This window comes from Lepisma saccharinum, chromosome 27, assembly GCF_977018435.1.
Source record: "Lepisma saccharinum chromosome 27, izLepSacc3.1, whole genome shotgun sequence".
NCBI lineage: Eukaryota > Metazoa > Arthropoda > Insecta > Zygentoma > Lepismatidae > Lepisma > Lepisma saccharinum.
Window position 1 is genome coordinate 28,545,926 of NC_139255.1, and position 20,029 is coordinate 28,565,954.

Sequence of the window (20,029 nt, forward strand, 5' to 3'; positions counted from 1 at the left end):
ATCAAAACTCAATCTGATCGAAATTACTATGAAAAAAAAATCACTTGATACACTTTTTTAAACTTAAAATAATAAATAGTATGTAGCTTTAAAATAAATTAAATACTTAACTTTTAACACTGCAACAACACATCCGTACTCTTCAAACACTCTCACGATACTGACTGATCTGTAATGCGAAAACCCTTTAAGTAACCTAAGCGCGGATGAAAACATCCGAAACAGTAAGTCAATCAGAAGACACCCATTACGTCATAACCAACAACACGCTAGATACGGGTCTGCGTAATAACTTGCTGCGTAAACATTGCACAATAGTTTACCTTACGAGCCATCGCAATGTTGTGTAATGTTGCGTAATTTAACTCGAAAGAAATTATGACACTCGTACCAAGTATGAGGTGAAAAAACACAGATTTGCAATAGTATAAAATCAACAAAAACATCATCAAAATAGGTTTGCCATTGTGGTTAAATTAATAAAAACAATAGGCCTCGTACCAAGTTAGTTTGAACCGCCAAAATATATGTACTTATAAAAAACTAGAAAAACCCACACGTGTCTGTCAAGTAGACCGGAAGTAAATTTGTGTGGGTGTGCGTGGGTGTGCGTGGGTGTGGGTGGGTACGTGGGTGTGCGTGGGTGTAAGTGTAGGTGTGCGTGGGTGTGGGTGTGGGTGGGTGTGCATGTTACGTACTTTAACTCGAAAGAAATTATGACATTCGTACGAATACGAGATGAAAAATCACAGAGTTGCAATAGTATAAAATCGACAAAAACATCATCAAAATAGGTTTACCATTGTGCTTAAATTAATAAAAATAATAGGCCTCGTACCAAGTACTACTTTGAACGTACATGATTACACTACTCCCTTTGCTAAGTCATCAACTTTTGCCATATTGTTTGCATAGATTACGTCATCTACGTGCATAAGTGATGTTCGTCTACGCGTAATCTACATTCTACACGTAGACTAACTTATACACGTAGATGGATAATGGATAAAAAGTTTATTATCCATCTACGTGTATAAGTTAGGCTACGTGTGGAATGTAGATTACACGTAGACGAACATCACTGCTCACAGCTAGTATAATCCTCTGTGTGGCTTATGTTACGTTGTCCATATATGTTTGTAATTGTCCCTTCATCCATTTCATCTTGTTCCCATTCATCACTATCATCGCGATTATACAAAAGTGACAGAAATGCGACGTTAATTAAACTAAATCAAGCAAACAATCAAAGTGCAGGTTCGATTCTTGGTAGAGGCACATAGTGGTTCGGGCCCTATCTTACACTATAGGTTCAGTCCCGATTTGTCTGTCTCTACATAAAGTTGACTTTGATTTCGCTAAACTTTTACTAATTTATAGGAAGAGCATTTGAATTATTCAGATAATAGTTGACAGACAATTGGAATCAGTAAATATCATTGTTTCTTCACAAGAATATGGATCAGTTTTTATTCGCTGTATCACATAATGTATGTTTGTGAATTTTCAATTTTATTTATTCTCTATAAAAAGAGCTCATTATGGCCATGTGGTGCCATTCCTAACTTTCAGATGAACTTGCAAGTGATTAATTAAACGTTTGCTATATTGAAATGTAGATAAATTTTATATCTGTGCTCTATTTGTTTAGGTTGTAATAAATTGTGGTTCTGAAGTTGTAAATAACATTTTTAAGCTTGGTAACTATTATTATTAGCCAACAGTTATCATGTTGGTTGTTGTTGTTGGCGATTTCTAGGCAGTCACATTAAATATAGCCGTAGCACCCCGCTAGTTCACTGCCTATTTTCCTTGTTGCCGTCCTGTGCTATTGTAAGAATCGTGGTTGTGAGTTTTTGAACGACCCTCGTATATGTTGTTTTGCAGGCGAACGGTTCGAGTACGCTCGCAAACTGAAGCTGGCCATGGAGGATCTGAGGAAAGCAGGAGAGAGGCTGGGGAAATACGAGCTGGAGAAGAGGCAAGCGATAGAGATGGAGGATTACGACAAGGCGAAGCTCAAGAAAGCGCAGATGGATGAGTATCGAGTCCAGGTTTATCAGTTTCTGGAAGTTACCGATTTGATGGAATTGAAAGGCGTAAGTATAGGCATATATGTGCATATATGCATGTGGTTATACAGGGTGTCCCAGTTAAAAGTAGCCTGTCTCCGATCAACAGTTACATGCCAACGATCATGAAAAGAAATGAAGTGTGTACGGATGACCTTGAGTACCTACCACGGTTCACGTTACAATGGACTATTCCATTTTACTGGTGCAATATAGCTATCATTTGCCTAATAGACAAATGTCTTTCAGCCGGGCTACTTTTAACTGGGACACCCAGTACATACACAGGGTGTTGCCTTACAATATTGGCAAACTCAGAGATCGTACATAATCGTACATTCAAAATGCAAAATACTTTATCCACCAACGACGCAGAGATATTTTATCCTACCCTACACAGAGATAATTTATGACGACACAGAGACACTTTATTCATCCACAGTAATTAGGGTGGTGAACATCAGTATGGAGTCCGCTTACAACATACTACATGACATCTTACACATACATAAGGCCATTGTCGGATTTAACAGGGGGCACATGTTGAACGTTTATATAGGCATCGAAATGTATAACCTATAATATATTACGTACTTTATAATTAGATTCCACAAATCTAAATACAATATATATTGAAAGGTTTGACTTGAGAGTAGATTTCGACATAAAAAAACTAGTCCACTACCAAGGCACGTAATTTTATGTAACCAAAACTTACGAAATATGTACATAAATATATCACTGAAATATGTAAACAATATATAATATGCAGTATGATATAATTACATTTTTCGTAGTCGTAGCGTGTCCTTCAATGCTGTACTATTATTTAGGATTACTGTATGTACTGCTGACCTTGGGTCACTTTAACCAGAATCAACAAGATTTTTTTGCGAAATCTTGCAGTCGTGAAGAACAAAGTACACAAGGAAGTCTTGATAAACGATTAAATAGAAATAAGGTAATGGGCCTGTCACAATTAGATAAAAGTTATCGAATTTTTAGTGAATATTTGTCCCAGCAATATATCTGTATTGCTCAGTGAAAACAAGGGGAATATGCGTTCTAAACGGGAAAATATTAATACAGCACAAGAATATATAAAAATTCGTAAGTGAAGTAACAAAGTACCGTTACAATCACTATGAGCTCAAGTACTGAAAGAGTAAAGCGTTAATAACGAAGGTAGCGGAAAAATAACGAGCAAACAACTGTGCTGACTCATCAATAATAATAATGTAGCAAATTATTGGGTGTGCAAGAGCCCCGTTGGCCCATACAACTTGCCGCCACTGAAGCCTTTTGTCTCTTGCAGCCCCTGATGAAGAACGACGAGTCGGTGGACGTGAACAAACGTAAAGAGCTTCCTCCCCCGCCGCGGATAAAAGCCAAGCCTCGATCCCCTTCCCCCCAGCCCCCTCCCGTAGCCACGAGCAACGTCTCCCCGCTCAGCAGCCCTGGACAACAGCAGCAGCAGCAGCAGCAGAACGGCATCAGGCCTAACCACAGCAAGAAGCGGAAAGGGAAAAGCAGCTACGAGGCTTATGACGAAAGGATGCTTCCTGCCCTCAGACAGTGAGTATTGCATTGTGATTTCAATTTTGATTTTTGTTCATTTGCGTCGCTTTTCTTCCACTTTTGGCTAATCGCGACGATTAGGATGAGTGATATGATGATGAAATTGAGGAAGATGCACTCACAAAGTGTGACAAGGCCGGGATTCCAGCCCGGACCGCTACGGAGGTCGGTGCATTATGTGTTCAGCATACAAGATGTGCTGTATGCATGCAGTTGCCATCGGCAATTTTAATAAGTAAATATAATTGCTAAAGGCCAAAATAAAATAATTTAATCTTGGTATTTTTTTATCATATTGCACTTTCTGATCGTTGGAATTATGTCCTACACTTAAAAAAATGTTTGAAAGTGCAGGCAGGGGGGAAAAAGTATCAAGTTTAATTTATTGATATTAAATACATCAGTTGATAAAACCATATGTGTATCCTAATTGTCGTCTTCTTGTTTCGTTGTTCGTTTTTTTTTTAACCGATGCATTATCTATGCATCAAGAGAAAATTAAGTATTCTAGAGTGCTTCTGTGTACTTGAATCGCAATTTTATGCATTTTATTGAATCATTTCATAGGATTGGTTCACTGTTCATGCATGTCTCTGTTCATCTTATTGCCACTTCTTAATTATATTCTTCTTAATATGTTGTTCAAGAACTGAAAACAAGTTATCTCAAACAGCAAGTTAAAAATGACCCACATAGTACCGATAATTATACTTCTAAAACAGCTTTCCCCTTTTTATTTTTCTTTCTGTATCTCCACCCTCAATTTTCTCCCTCTCTTTTTTATCTTCCCTATTCTTTTAACCTGTATTTTTTCTCTTCCCTTCTGTTTTAGCACCCCTTGTGGTCTAACCTCTCTCTCTCTCTCTCTCTCTCTCTCTCTCTCTTCTCTCGCTCGCTCTGTTTTTCTTTCCTCTTCTTTTAGCCCCCTTGTGTTTTAAACTTTCTCTCTCTCTCTTTCTCGCTCTGTTTTTCTTTCCTCTTCTCTTTTAGCCACTCCCCTCTCTCTCTCTCTGTCTCACTCACTATTTCTCTCTTTTAGCCTCTCTCTTCTTCTTCCCTTATGTTTAGCCCCCCCTCTCTCTCTCTCTCTCTCTCTCTCTCTCTCTCATTTTTCTTTCCTCTCTTATGTCCCTCTTATCTTTTTCCTTGTATTCTCCCTGACAGGGAAAACAGAGAAAGAAATTTAAAATGACCAAGGTAGAGACAGGAACGAAGAGAGGAAAGGGAAATATAAGAATGTTGATATGAACATAAGAAAAAAGAATTGGGAAAACTCTCTTCTCCCTCTTTTAAAAGAGAGATTCAGAGAAAGTAATAAAAAAGAAAAATGAAAAAAGATTGAATTATTACAGTTTCATTTTTGAGCGATTTATCACCTCACAATGCGCATATCTGTATTCACCCTTTATTTCCCTTACTGTACTACCCTCCCGTCTATTTCGGGAACGAAAGAGAGATGTCTTGGCACAAAAAACTTGGGAAAATTCCGTCAACAATAAACGTCCACTTTACCCCATTCGAAACCCGACGCATCCGTAGAGTGATATATGGGAATCGCTGTCTCCTATGCATCGTTTCCTTTCTTCCCGTTTTAGCCAACGCGCTGACGAGCTCCTGAGGGACTTCCAGGATGCGGAGGATGGAGGCTCCAGGCTGAGCGAGAGAGAGAAAAAGCAGGCGACGCTCCCGATCGCTGTCTTCGGGACTGCAATTGTGAGTACTGAAATTTTCACTACCCTCCAGGCGCTGTGAGTTATACGCTTTTTCCGTATTAAGGCTGTGGACCAGCCAGAATTTTCGCAGCGTATACTAACTTAAATCTATGCATTTTGCCCGTCTTGTCACATTCATAGTACAACTAATGTAATAACAAGGATTTATATGTAAATATAACCTTCATATGATGTTAAAAATCAATATTATTTTGTATTATGTAAGCTCGAAACATGCTGTTCTTATTTTCCATGTGTTTACATATACAGTAATACGTGACTTACGTAATAACTGTACGTAGCTGTCACAAGACATTGTTTTATTTGAAAAGTGTGATTTCAGTTTGTTTTTATATTCTTTTATATATTTTTCATACTTTTATAGTTTATATCCGAGTACTGCTGCATGATGTTTCATTTATATAATAATACTGTGTAAATAATATACATATATATACACATACATGTAATAATAATAATAAATATTGCAGTTTCGTATGAAGTTACACTTAAGCAATTTACAAAATTCGACATAACGTAAAATTCAAGTTACATAAACGTTTACGGAACGCATTACTTACGTAACTCGGGGGTTACTCTGTTAGTTTTGAACATATATTTTAGTTATTTTTACATATAATATCTAACAAACTAGCTAACTCTCTATCCTTCTTAAACCCGAAGGTTTATGGTTGCAGCAACATAGGCCTTCCATCTCTCCATCCTTACCGATTTCCTGTAGGTCCTCAATGTTATCCCTCCATCCTCGTCTTGGTCTTCCTACTGGTCTCTTACCATCAAGTTTCCCAACGAGAATTCTGTAAACTCATCTTTCATCGTACAACATGGAATGCCCATCTAAGTCTTCTTGATTAATCATTCTAATAATATCTGGACATGAATACAAATGTATTTCTAAATTAGGTAACCTTCTCCACTCACCTGTCTCCTCATCCCTTTTAGGTCCAAATATTTTCCTAAGGATTTTATATTCAAATACTCTCAATTTATGTTCCTCTTTCAATGTAAGGGACCAAGTTTCGCATCCATATAATACTACAGGCAAAATTACTGTTTTGTATATTTTAACTTTTAGTTTCTTAGATATTATACGATAAGATTAGAAATTATGAAGAATAAAGTAAAAGTACATTATGATATCGATATTTCAAACATTTTACGACATATATCCCATATTCGTGCTATACTCTGTCCGGGATTGTCTGGAGCGAGCGAACGAAAGCAAGTCTCTGCGCAAGTAGTGACTGCAGAGAACTCGACCAATGAATGCGTGCGAGGGAACGGGATTTCGTGGAGCGGGGAAGCGAATGCAGTTACCAGCCTTTGCAGCAGCGTGTACGGCTTTGTTCCGCCCACTCGCTTTCTCCCCTCCTATACCGCTATGCGCCGCGTTGCTCCACAGATTCTCGGGATAAAGTGCATATATTTTCCCCTCTTGTGTTAAATAACTAAGGTTTCCCGTTCATCCCTATTCTCCTCGTCTTGCACTGTTTATTTTAAAACTTGACAATAGACAATGCATCTGCTATTCTTGTCAACAATAGATAATGCAAGCTCAAGCTTTCTGTGTGAAAATCCATTGCATATTTAAAATATGCTCCTATTACTTCATGAGATATGGCACACAGTTTCAGTCAATATAAATATATCTGTAGGGATAACAGGAAAAGACTCACGTTTCAGCATTTTTTAAAAAGTTACCATTGTTTTGGTAACAGAAAATAAAGCAGTTTTGTATTTGAATTAACATTACAATTAATGCTATGTAAGCCTAATGCATTTTATTTAGCTAGGTGAGTTGAAACCGATTGCTAAATGAAATTTTCCACTTTCCATAATTAGTTCCATATATTGATTTAAATAACTAAATATACAGGGTGATCCGTTTGAGATGTCACAAAAATAAACCGTTATGTATGTACAAGAGGTTAATGTCCGTATCTCTGAGCAGTTTGCTGTAGTGTAAGCAGAAAGGATGTAAGTTTCGAATGAATGGAGGTTTACAGACTTCAGCCACATGACGGCGCTAGTGTGCATGTAACACTCAAAAATTTCGCATACCATACGACACACTGTATGTGCTGTAGCGGCGAGGACACCATCTTTGTCTAGCCACACGGCTGAAGTATGTAAACCTCTTCTCATTCGAAACTTACATTGCAACAAACTGCTCAGAGATATGTACTTACATTAACCTCCTGTATATAACGGTTTCCTGTCTGATATCTCAAACGGATCACCCTGTATATTTACATATCTAACAGTTTTAGCACGTATAAACCAGCTCCCTGGTAATAACTATGGTGCAGATTCACAGGCAATAAAATATTTTAAAAGAGTCAGGCAAATACACACTGATTAAGACATAACATAAAAAGGGCACCAAAATAGCCATAAACATGAATTCTTTTTCATTTTCTTAGTTACTTGCAAGTTATTGATTTGATTTTTTTGTTTTCTACTCGTATTGTATTTTTCTTGTCTCTACATTGATTTTCTGTTCCGGCTAATCGCGACGATGATGATGAATGGTTTTTAGATATTAACGAAAAGACACTAAGAAAACAAGAGATTACCTTCTGCAATGCACTGCAGAAGAAGCCAAAATAGCAATGAAAGCGAGAATAAGCACAAAAATGTCCGTGACTAAAGTCCAACCGGCCAAAGAATAAACTGTAGGAAACCCAGACTTTTCGCCTCCAGTTGTGGGAGTTTCAAGGTGGAGGAAAGCGGTCTTGCTACATGACACCTTTTGCTGTCAACATGCACCCTTCGCTCGCATTTCAGGGAGAGGCAGAATCGGAGACCCATTCGTTTGCTACGCGGCGGCAACCATTAGGTTTTGCCATGCTTGACCTTGTTGAGGGTGCCATCAGTTCCGAAAACGGCTCGAAACGAAAAAATTGGCAAAGCAGAATACCACGAGAATTTCCCCTCGCCCAAGCTTTCGACGGGAAAGACAAAAATAGAATGTTGAAGCTTGTTCTTTCGCCGAACAGGCTTTAGGCCGTGTCCGAAATGTGCAAGACCGTACTTGAAGAGGTTAGGTTAGGTTAGGTTAGGTTAGGTTAGGCTAGCATCCTCCGAGTATGGTTTTGCAGTGCGGTCTTGAAGTCGTGGACTCAGGGTTGGCAATTTTTTAATTTTTTTTTTAAAAAACAGTTTTTTTTGTTTTAACCCTTAACTTCCCACGTGCGGTCTCATAGACCGCTAGCGTTTATTGTTATTCTGTTGTTTATGCTTAGGGGTGGGGTAGGACATTGCAGCGCTGTCTGGTTGTCCCTTCCCGAACTCTGCATTGGTTTACGTCGTTAGTAGCCACTTGAACGTGATCTTGACTGATATTTATAGCTTTTTTTCGTGCTTAGCGGTCTCCGAGAACGGACCTAAGCCTGTGCGTTATGGATTCATTACCCGGCACTTCGTCTACTGTGCGTGTTACAGACCCTGATTTTCAGGATACTATTTTAAAATGGTTTGAGGAACCTTTATGAAGTGATGTAGGATCAGACCTCACCCCTACGCATAAACAACAGAATAACAATAAACGCTAGCGGTCTGTGAGACCGCACGTGGGAAGTTAAGGATTAAATGCCTAAGGAGTTAGGTTCGGCTTGTAAGATTTAGATCTCTTAGCATAAATAATACATTTAAAGTGTATTTATGCTAAGATAACCAAACCTAACACACCTAACCTAACAACATAAGCATTCCTATAGCATTCAGCAGTTGTTAAGTATTTTTTATGTTTATTTTAAAATAAGAGATCTGTGAGACCGGACCTGGGACATAGTGTGACAAAGACATGACCTGGGAAGTTAAGGGTTAAACATGTTTTAATGCTTTAAACAGTGTTTTAAACAAGAACCGAAAAAAGCATGTTTTAAACAAATAAAATGTTTAAAAGATAATATCAAGAAGACTTTATTTCTAAGAATAATAATTAATAAGGAATCTGTTAATCATCCAAGGATTGATGTGTGCATACTATAAAGTAAACGCTTGACTAACTTCTTAAAATTCACATTTATGTTAGTCTTAAATCTCGCATGTATGCTGTTCGAGAAGCTTCAACCACTTCAACTAATCCACAGTTGCCAGGCCCCACTGAATCCATGTGGTAGCTACTCTGTTTTTTTTAATACGATATTTTATCGTGAATGCAATTAAATATTGACATTAACAACAATGTGCACATTTTGCATTGTATTAAGTGAGAACAAAACGGCTTCATCCATAAAAATATTTTAACACCTGCAAAAAAAAAACTTAAAAAAGCATAGCCAGGTGTTTTAAACGTGACCCAGGAGTATTCATCATGATATGTTTCTTTCTTTGTTAATTCAATATACATTTTCAACCACTGAAGAGATTTCTATGCACAATAAACAGAATGACACGCATTGAATGACAATGCATAGTTAAAACATGCAAATAACCACAAACTATCAAACATCAAGTATCAAAATGTGTTTTAAACAAGTCTGAAAAAAATGTTTAAAACACTTTGTTTTAAACGATTTAAACATTTGTAAAAAACAAATCCATGTGTTTTAAACGTTTAAAACAAGTTGTTTAAAACACTTTTGTTTTAAACATGCCAATCGTGGGTGGACTAGAAGTGAAAATCTTTCGAATTGCACTTCGACTGCAGCGGTCAGTAGATAAAACTGAGGATGCTTTGTTTTCCCCGCGTTTTAAACACTTGGTTTCAAATGTTCTTACACGTCATTTCTACATATTAGAAGAACTTCAACCAACAACGTGCTGGCCCATAACGTATATTGAACCTGTGTTGCTTGCTTTCTACCTCCGTGATTTCAAACAAATGCAAAACGAGTTCAGAAATCACGTGACCAAGGCCGCGTCCGAATCGGCAGCAGATGTCACCTAGAGCACCGTTCCATCCGGGGACTCAGCCAACCTCCGTTGTCCGAATTCGCGGCAGACGTGGAGTCGTAGGCGCGACAGATGCACGCTTGAACTAGCTGTGGCCCTGCGCTTGGCAGCCATATTCCAGCTTTCACTTTGTACAGACAACATTTACTGAATATACGATGTAAAGATCAGTGATACTTTAACATTTTATCGATAATACTGAATGTAGAAAAATTGTAAATTATGAAATAGCATGTTACATTTTTAATATGAGTAGTAAATAGGTGGAAAGCATTGTGATTTTTGTTTGGCGTCTGCCTTCTGCTTCCGTTCTGTGCGCCTGCGCCCCAGAGCGCGGTGAGTGAAGTTCGGGCTGACACCTACTACGAGGGGACATGTAGATTCGGATGACTTGGACGTGACTTCGACGGCACACGAGAGCAACGGGAGAGAACGGGACGGAGCGCTTGCCAATCCGGACACGGCCCAAGTCTGCAACGATCCGTGCTCCGAGAAGTGGTCTCGGTGGTTTGTGTACTTGGCGTTTTGGAACCGTACTAGGTGACGTCACTTCCGTCAAGACCATACTTCAAGTCTGTACTTTGTACAGTCACGGACACTGCCGGCTTGTAATGAATACATTGACTTTCAATGGAATCGTTACAAGCCGGCAGTGTCCGCGACTGTACCTTTCGGACACAGCCATAGTTGGATGATCTCCCACCTAGGCATGTGGGAGTGAGCCGGCAGTCGGTAGGTAGGCCCTGGCCCTCACGGGCTGTTGCGCCACTATTTATTATTATTATTATTATTATTATACAAAATTTGCTTCCTCCCGAACACATAGCCTAGCTGCATCGTTGTGTCTTATTTCTCATTTTTAGAGCTCTTTATGTTGGTTTCTGGAAACCTGTTCCTTTTTTTTCTCCCTTTTGCTCATATTACCCTCCCCATCAATGCTTATGTACACTTTGGGAAATTTACCCCTTGTTCCGCAGGTGGAGAAATTCTACTCCAAGCAGTACGCAGACAAGGAAGACGGCCTGAAGATGCTGACGGAGGAGCTGAAGAATATGCCGTCAGTGGAGCCAGAGCACCAGAGGCATTCTGGAAACAAGGTTGCCAGGGCCACGGTCTTTCTCCTCCACAGAACGCTCAAAGACAAAGTCTTCGCCGTCTACAGCCTGGCTGCCGAAGTGATACGGGCCTTCTTCGCAGAGTTCGTCCCTAGCAGAGGGTAAGTACAAGGCTATATTGCTGTTACTCCCATAAAGCCCCTAATTCTTCTGCCTTATCTGCTTTCAAGCAGTATTCATCATCCAACAACAAATTTAACGTATCGTCTCTTTTTCTTAGAGTGTCATTACTCCGGTAAAGTCCCTAGTTAGCGACTTCATTACGATCCTGTCTCCAATGTACATTTTTTCTAGAGTGTCATTACTTCCGTAAAGTCTCTAGTTAGCGCCTTCAATGAGAGTTTTACGATCCTGTCTCCAATGTAGATTTTTCTAGTGTCTCATTACTTCCGTAAAGTCTATGGTTAGCGCCTTCAATGAGGGTTTTACGATTCTGTCTCCAATGTAGATTTTATCTAGAGTGTCGTTACTTCCGTAAAGGCTATGGTTAGCGCCTTCAAGAGAGTTTTACGATCCTGTCTCCAATGTAGATTTTTCTAGAGTGTCGTTACTCCCGTAAAGTCTATGGTTAGCGCCTTCAATGAGGGTTTTACGATCCTGTCTCCAATGTAGATTTTTTCTAGTGTCTCATTACTTCCGTAAAGTCTCTAGTTAGCGCCTTCAATGAGGGTTTTACGTTCCTGTCTCCAATGTAGATTTTTACTAGAGTGTCGTTACTTCCGTAAAGTCTATGGTTAGCGACTTCAATGAGGGTTTTACAATCCAATCTTCAAAGTAGATTTTTTCTAGAGCACGAGAGCTTCCATAAACCCTTAGCCTGTTTTAAAGCAACGGTTCGCCAGCCCGGTTTTTCAGCGGCAAATTTAAAAGTACGCAATGTTTTAATTCAATATTTATATTTGGAAAATTACAAACGCTCGAGTTATATTTTAGCTCGTTTTGTTCAGTACAGACCAGACTATTAGTCTGTGGACGAGAAAATCTAAGTTTCCTTCATCAAGTAGAAGATGAAAAATAAATTTTAAAAAGTTAATTGTTTTACGGCTTCTTAAATTGTCGGACCCCCGCGTAGGCAACGCCGAGATGTGAAGGTTCAAAACTGTACCTTCATATTGCTCGATATGTGTTCAATTCTCGTGCGCACTTTCTGCTGATATTTTAAAAGAAAAAATATTTTCTAATGTAAAAGCTCTACTTGTTTAAAATCAAATTAAAATTAAATTCAAAATTCCCCCTCGAAAATATAGCCAGAATCAAATTAAACTTTACTAATTACTAATAAGATACCTCACGGCTCATATAGCACTCAAAACATGTATGTCCGAATATTACCAGAGTCACAATGCACTCCAAAGGTCGCAAAGGTTCATGTGACATATATGCGGCCTCATCAAAAAGTTACACTAATGTCACATCCAGTGTTTAAGGGTTAAATTCTCACTGTATCAAGTTCTTCAATTCTCCTATAGAGTTAGATTACTCTTGCAAAGTCTCCATACCCTATTCCGTCATTTAGTGTATATCTATAAACCCTTCGCACAAATGCATAGCCTGTTATTTATTTTGTGCATCCTTTCCGAAGCTGCAAATCAAAATAACCTGGGTTCTAATTCTGGTTAGGCATACCTATGTGGTTGTTCTGTCATTTTTGCTTCAGGGTTCGAGTCCCCATCACGGCGTGGCAGTTTCATTAGTTTCAACTAATCACCACTCGTCGTTGCGACTCTTCTAAACAGAAACGCGACGTTAAATGATCAGAAACACTATGCAATGCTTGAGACCTCAATGTGTTAACAAAGCAAAATACAAGCGTCCATAATTTTGACCAAATTTCCTACTTCCGTAACTTTTACACCAGGGGCGTACTAAAAGGGGGTAAGCGGAGACTGGCCCCCTGGAAAATAAATGAGAACCTAAAAGTACCTTTCACATATATAAACTCATTTCAGTCACAGTAATATTGTTAGATATTATAAGAGTGTTATTAGATGGAGAAATAGGCCTCGGTTGCACCCCTCCCTTGGAAAAAAAATTACTTGCTTAGCCCTTCCTGGAAAACATCCTGCCGACGTCGATGTACACCCAACAGCAAAAGTAGAGGAGAAGGTCTAAATATGGGGGAAAGGTTTAAATATGGGTTTTGGAGTTATGAGCGCTCCCGGGTGCTGCAGCCTGGCAGAGGCTATGGGAACTGGTTATCTGTCAAGGACAAAGGTTGCGGCGCCAATTCGTAAGAGAAAGTGGTGGTTAGTTTCGGCCTTGGACCCTGTTATGGAATTACGACCTCCGAAAACTTTTTGCAGGTATGTTTTTACTCAGCGTTTTCTGAATTCTCATCTGCATTGTATAGGTTATGATATTAGCGGTACATAAAACAAATGTGGGATTTTATAATGTCTTAAATTGAGACCTTCTATACTTTAGCATGCTATTACATTTAAGTATATATCTCATAGATATGCATTTTAAAGGCAGGTGCTTGATATATTATTTTTTTCCTCCGAAAATGGCAACAAAAAAGGGGGCCCATATTTAGACCTTTTCCTCTAATAGTATGCGAATTGCCCATCACTATTTTTCGGTGTTTTCCACTATGTGATGATTAAGTATTGAAATAAAAACGTCAAGGGGTTCCGGGTTCAATTCCTGCCCTGAGTATGAGTATTCTTTTTTATGTCCCTTCATCAATTTGGTCATATCATAGCCCATCCTCATCGTCGCGATTAGCCAAAAGTGGCAGAAAAGCGACGTTAAATACAACAATTAAATCAAATCAAAATCATCAATAAGAAGACACACTTTCTTCACATCATCAGAATTTCATTTCTTAAAATAACGCAGGATAGAGAATAAAAAATAATGAAAATAGTGTCGTCTATTATCCTTGCTGTTGGCTGTACCGCTGTTGTGATTGGGCATTTTATTATGTAGGCTATAATCATGTAGCTACGAGGAAGAAGAACAAATGTGTACAATAGTCTGTGTTGATCACGATAGAGTTAGTTTAGATTCCTCAGGCGCCATGCTGTACACATGTTGAAGTTATTAAAGATCGTTAGTGTTTTACGTACAAAATGTATTTTATTGTGTCTATGCACGTTTTCACATGTACCTAAGCATTCTAAGGTATGCCCAAATGAAAAGGAGACATTTGCTGTAGCGGCATTGTATCTAATCGAAGAAGGTAAATATGTTTGCCAAGAGATGGTGATCACTAGGGAACGGAACTTTATGTGCTAAAAAACTCAGAAATATTTATTTTTTATGTGTCATAAATGTTGAAAATATGTGATAAAAACAGGAAAATATGTGACAAAAATAAAAACATTTGTTACAAAAAGAAACTATAACATGCATTTTAAACACCTGAAATTAGTTTCTAAATGATTACCTCTTAGCGAGCTATTTTTTGGAAGAGTTACAGTGGATCACCATAGTTTTTACCAAATTCTCCATTGTAAATCTGTGACGATTATCTCTAAAAAGCATCTTATATTGTGAGAAAGAACGCTCCACGTCACAAGAAACAATTCTTGCATATTTGAATCACGAAATGTCACTAACGCTTAAGTTTTCCAAAGCTTCGTCTTCCTCTACTTCACTTTCCAAAACACATGCAATTTGGCACAAAGTTTGAAAACCTTGGTTTTTCCCAAAAAATTCTGTACATTTAGACATTTAGATCCAGTGAGTTCTTGCAGTTTCGTTTCTACTATACGGACTTTACCAATGGAAGCTGCCAAAGTGTTCGCGGACGATTCAAGCTTTCATATGGAATTAGAGAGAATGGACAGGTTTTGTTGAGATGTATGCCAATTCGACTTTTAAGGAGGGCTCCATCAACAGTTCTTGCAGAATTCTTCTTTGTCGAGATCATTTACAACAGATGCAATTTTTTCAAAGTTCTGGGCATAACATCTGCATTCAACCAAGTGCCCCATCGCGTAACTACAGGTGTAGGGGGAAGGGGAACCTCAGAACATTTTTGTTTAAAAATGTCTATTCTTCTAGGCGACTTCATAAAAACTTTCTTCCCATTTGAAACCAGTTTATCGACATTGGGATAAAGAGCTCTTATCTTTTCACATATTCTATGCAACGCATGAGCCACACATTTAACGTGCACCATTTTGGGGTAGCTAACGGCAAGGCCTACTGCAGCTTTTTTCATGTAAGCTGCAGCATCTGTCACGAGGAGAAGAAGATTGTCAAATTTTATGCCTTCCGGCCACAATAGCTGCATTGCTTCATTAAAAAGCCTTGCTATCGTTACGTGTAGCCAGCCCCAGCTACTTACAGCTATTTTCTCCCAATAGGATCGTAGGCGAGGTGCCAGAAGTCTGGCAGCGAAGGTGTTCAAAGACAAAACAAACCTAGCACTCTCAATATGAAAGAGGTGCAGAGTATAAACATTTTTCCTTCGAAGATTTCGAGGTAGATGAAGTGAATGAGCGATTTTATGTATTTAAAATGAAAATACGCAAAATATGTATTTACATACGGAAAACTGGAAAATATGTGTTTTTATGTAAAATAAAATTTGCTGTGTTGACATATAAGGCTATGATCAGAATTTTGGCAAAAATGAGGGTCTGTATCTTATCGCAGAAAAAACATTTATTTACCTAAAGTTCCTTTCCCTAGTGATCACTCGGGAACGTTTCAACCGCAGTCGTATTCAGGAAACCACCGCAGAATATAAAGAACTCCGAACAATTATAAAGCACAAGGGGAAAGAATTATAGAACCATTAAGTTCAAAACTAGAAGCAAACATTGCCAGAGCAAGGCATTTCTCTTCTTTCCGTCTTCCCTTGTAATTTCTTTCTAAAGGCCGCCGAGCCATAACTTAACGTTCCTTGATAAATGTAAACTTTTTTCTCTCCTCTTTCACTTGTTCGCCGAGTCACGAGGACCAGGAGAGAAAAATGGCGGAAACCTAATAATCTATTTCGTTTCAGTGTGTCCTCAGCCGAGGTCTCTCGCTGCGTGGACCGACTCCTTCCTGAGCTCCTAGCCAAGTCAGGCGACAACACGCCACGCGTCCACAACATGGCCGTCCAAACCATCCTCAGCATGGCAGAGTGCCAGGAAGTCAGGTAAGGCGTCTCTTGATTCGATTTCGCCACGAAACGTTTCCTATCGTTTTCCTCGCCTGCGAATCAGATCGGTTTTTTTTTTGTCCTTGCTTTTCTAGTTCAGGCGAGACGCTTGGCGTTGAAAGATTGGGTTGTTGAGGAGAAACAAATTTTTTGGAGGTGATCGTGTGAAAACTTCGTTTAACCTTTTTTCAAATCCACATTTGTATCTCGCTTTCTCTCTTTCTCTCTCGACATATTTGTTTTTTACTTGTCAGTCTCTTCTTCATTCTTTCTTGCCCGTCTCGTGTTTGTGTTGTCTCACTCTGTTTCTACTATTTCTTCATCTTCCTGATTTTCTCTCCTTTTCTTAGTCTTTCTCCTCTTTCTTATTTATATTTATTTTTATCTATCGGATGTGAACAAGAAAGTGTGGGGTCCTATCTCCACACCCCCTACATGGTGTGCTGGAAAGCACAGGGGAGCATGGGCGTCGCCAGAAATTTTTGCAGGTGGTTTCGGACAAATTTAAAAAATTAATAGCAGAAAAATAATAAGTATTACTACCACGGTTATAAATGTTATTATATAATAATAAAATAAATATTATAAATTATTCGAAATAATAATTATTATTTTTAATTATTATTATTATGTAAATGGGGAGACTCGATGCACCAAACGAGTGAATACCAGCACAACTCTTTTTCATTATTTCTTTTGCATTTTATGCACTTAGTATCTGAAATGCATTTTGATATTAACTTTTACACGTCTCGTTCAAGAAAAGGCTTTAAATATATGGGGATTTTTTTCTTCATAAATTTTGTTGTGTGACCTCTCACCTACAGCTGTAACTTTTAGAATTTTGAAAACTGTGGAACCATTTGTTCTTTGGATGAAATGGTAGAATACAGTATAACCTTGTTCGTGTATTTTTTTACACTCAATGTTTTCGATCCAATGAATTTTTATTTTCATTATTCTCTTTGAATACTAACAAAATGAGCTTTGTTTCTTTTCTTAACAATAGGAGTAACAAACTATCGGCTTTCTTGTATCTTTAAATGAACGATGTCAATTTCCAGGAGGGGTCAACCGATCGGTTCGACCCCCCGCCTTCCGACGCCCATGCAGGGCAGCACTTTTACTTTACTTTATTTTTTATATCTCTTCCCATTTGACTATCATTTCAACATGTTTCTTCCACCATCTCTTACATGTTTAGTCTTCTCTGTTTTCTTATTTTTCTTCACTTTCCTGCCGACCTCCGTGGCGGAGTGGTTTAGCACAGCTACGACGCTTGGGGTCCTGGGTTCGAATCCAGGCCTGGATATGGATGTTCTCCGTGAGTGTCCCTTCATCAATTTTATACTCACATACAGAAAAGTATAAACTTCATTTTTATAGCATTGTAATAGTTATTATTTTATAATAACAAGTATAAGCATGATAATAATAATTACTATTGTTATTACTTTTATTATTCAAGTTTTATAAATGGCCTTACCCCCACACAAAAATGTCTTGCCTGTCAGGCCTTTAAATATGCTCAGTTATACCCTTAGGACTCGTCCAAACATTCACCCTCACAAGTCTTCCGGAGTGTGAGATCTGCCCTCACGAGGTCCACATCCGGATAGTGAACACCTCTGCCAAATTTCCCGCGCAGAAGGAACTGCGAGCTCTGATTGGGAGAGAACAAAGCACGTGGTGTCTCCAGCGCTATTGGCAGATGATGGGAGCACTCACATGATCGCTGACGACAGGTTACTCAGTGGCGGGAACTGTATCGCATAAACCTTCTGGCCTTCTGCCGCAGACGGTGATGTTCTGGCCCAACTTCTACCGGCCATGGACCCGCAGAATGTGTTTCGCTGTTCGCTTCTTGACAGGAAGATTGGGATGCAGTAACGGAGAACAAGCTTCGCGCTATCACGCCCACCATTGGTGCATGACGTTCCTTGTACCGTCCCTTCCGTCAAGAAGTTATTCTCGACTGCGAATTGGCCACAGATGTCTCGCCTATGGTCACTTACTGCAAGGGCAAAACCGCCAATGTGGCTTTTGTGAAATGTCATTTTAAGTGTTCGGCATATTCTTACTTAATGTGCGATTTTTCTTTCTTCAGACCGAACTGTTTATCATCCCTATTGGAAGATGACGACAGTGTTTTATCAAATGTATTTAGGTTTTCTTGAGAAGAACTGATCTCTTCCACTGTGTGTGAGGAAGTTCTTAGTGTATTCGTACCTTTTCAATGTGTTGTGTTTACAACCTTGCCCTTTCTCAAGGGCATTTTACACCCCTTTTCTTAAACTCTTAGGTAAGGATTTTAGATAAGAAGATATTTCCCCGTATACATTGAAGGATGCAAAATGGCCATATGTACCGAAGTATCCAACAATTTTACTTCCATCGGCATCGTGATATTTACAACAATTGTCGATTACACCAGCTCAACTTATTCTGAATGGGACGTTCAACACTCCTTGAACTCTGTTGTACGATTCGTGTCCAAATAATCTACAAATTCAAGTGAGCATATCATGCACAGAAAAACATATCTCAATTGTTTTAATCGTTTTAAAAGATAACTTTTCCTTTCGTGTATTTGCTGCGCTTCTTCTTGTAATACCATACGAGTACAGATCAGAAACAATGCTCACACTGTGCGAACAGATTCGTTAACATAATCGGAAAGTAATACAAAATTTAGTACAAAAAAAGGTCACACATTTTTCGTTTGTTTACGAGTCCGCTGTAGCTTCATTTAAATCCTATCATTTGTAAAACCTAATTTATTAGTAGCCTGAAGAGACTGAAAAGTACATTCATTCTTCTACGTCAGTGTTTCTCAACCACCGGGCCGCGACAGGTTCTGAAATGTCTCACTGTAGTTGGCGCAGCAGCTTTCATAACAAATATTTTGCAGTAGAAATATTCTGATTGCAAAATTTTGGTGATCAAAATGCAACATGCCAACGGAAATTAACACTTAGCCTACTATATTAATTTAGGCCTAGACAAAATCGAACTACTCTTTAGTATTTATAGATATTTAACTTGAACGGTACATATTAAGTAATGCAAAAAGAAAAAAATAGAAATTTGTATACGAGAAAAATTGTTGGAATCAGGACATCGACGTTTCAGTACAGAATTTAATGGGCTACTCTTTCACGAAGGTTGAGAGTCACAGTTCTACGCCTAATTGGTGAGGCAGTTTTGGCTCTGTTGACGTCATCATTAATCTCCCAGAAGTTCCTCCGTTCCGCCTGGAACATTTTCAATGTAAACGTCACAGAAATGTATTGCAGCTGTTTAGAAGAGCGCTTATGCAATAAAAGAGGATGACAGAGGATACTGAAGGAAACATGAATGTCATCTCTCGAATTGCAACAAATTCAATTGAAACATAACTTGAATTTTTCACCACCAGAGAGTGTTCTTAAGGAGTTGGTATTAATAGCTATGTAACTGTACTCTAAAAATATGTATGTACAATTTTTATTTTTCCACTAAGAAAAACCTCCCTTTTCAGTAACTATAATA

The 20,029-nt window shown here is 38.6% G+C and overlaps 1 protein-coding gene across 2 annotated transcripts in view; it reads left to right on the forward strand.

Moving 5' to 3' along the window:
* LOC145980403 (centrosomal protein of 104 kDa) overlaps positions 1-20,029 on the forward strand; it is a 274,922-nt gene that overhangs the window by 220,878 nt on the left and 34,015 nt on the right. For both annotated transcript variants that reach the window (XM_083113475.1, XM_083113476.1), the window contains exons 6-10: positions 1,888-2,099; positions 3,388-3,647; positions 5,246-5,363; positions 11,260-11,498; positions 16,358-16,495. In XM_083113475.1, the coding sequence (XP_082969601.1) occupies positions 1,888-2,099; positions 3,388-3,647; positions 5,246-5,363; positions 11,260-11,498; positions 16,358-16,495 (967 nt within the window). The remainder of the gene's footprint in view (positions 1-1,887; positions 2,100-3,387; positions 3,648-5,245; positions 5,364-11,259; positions 11,499-16,357; positions 16,496-20,029) is intronic.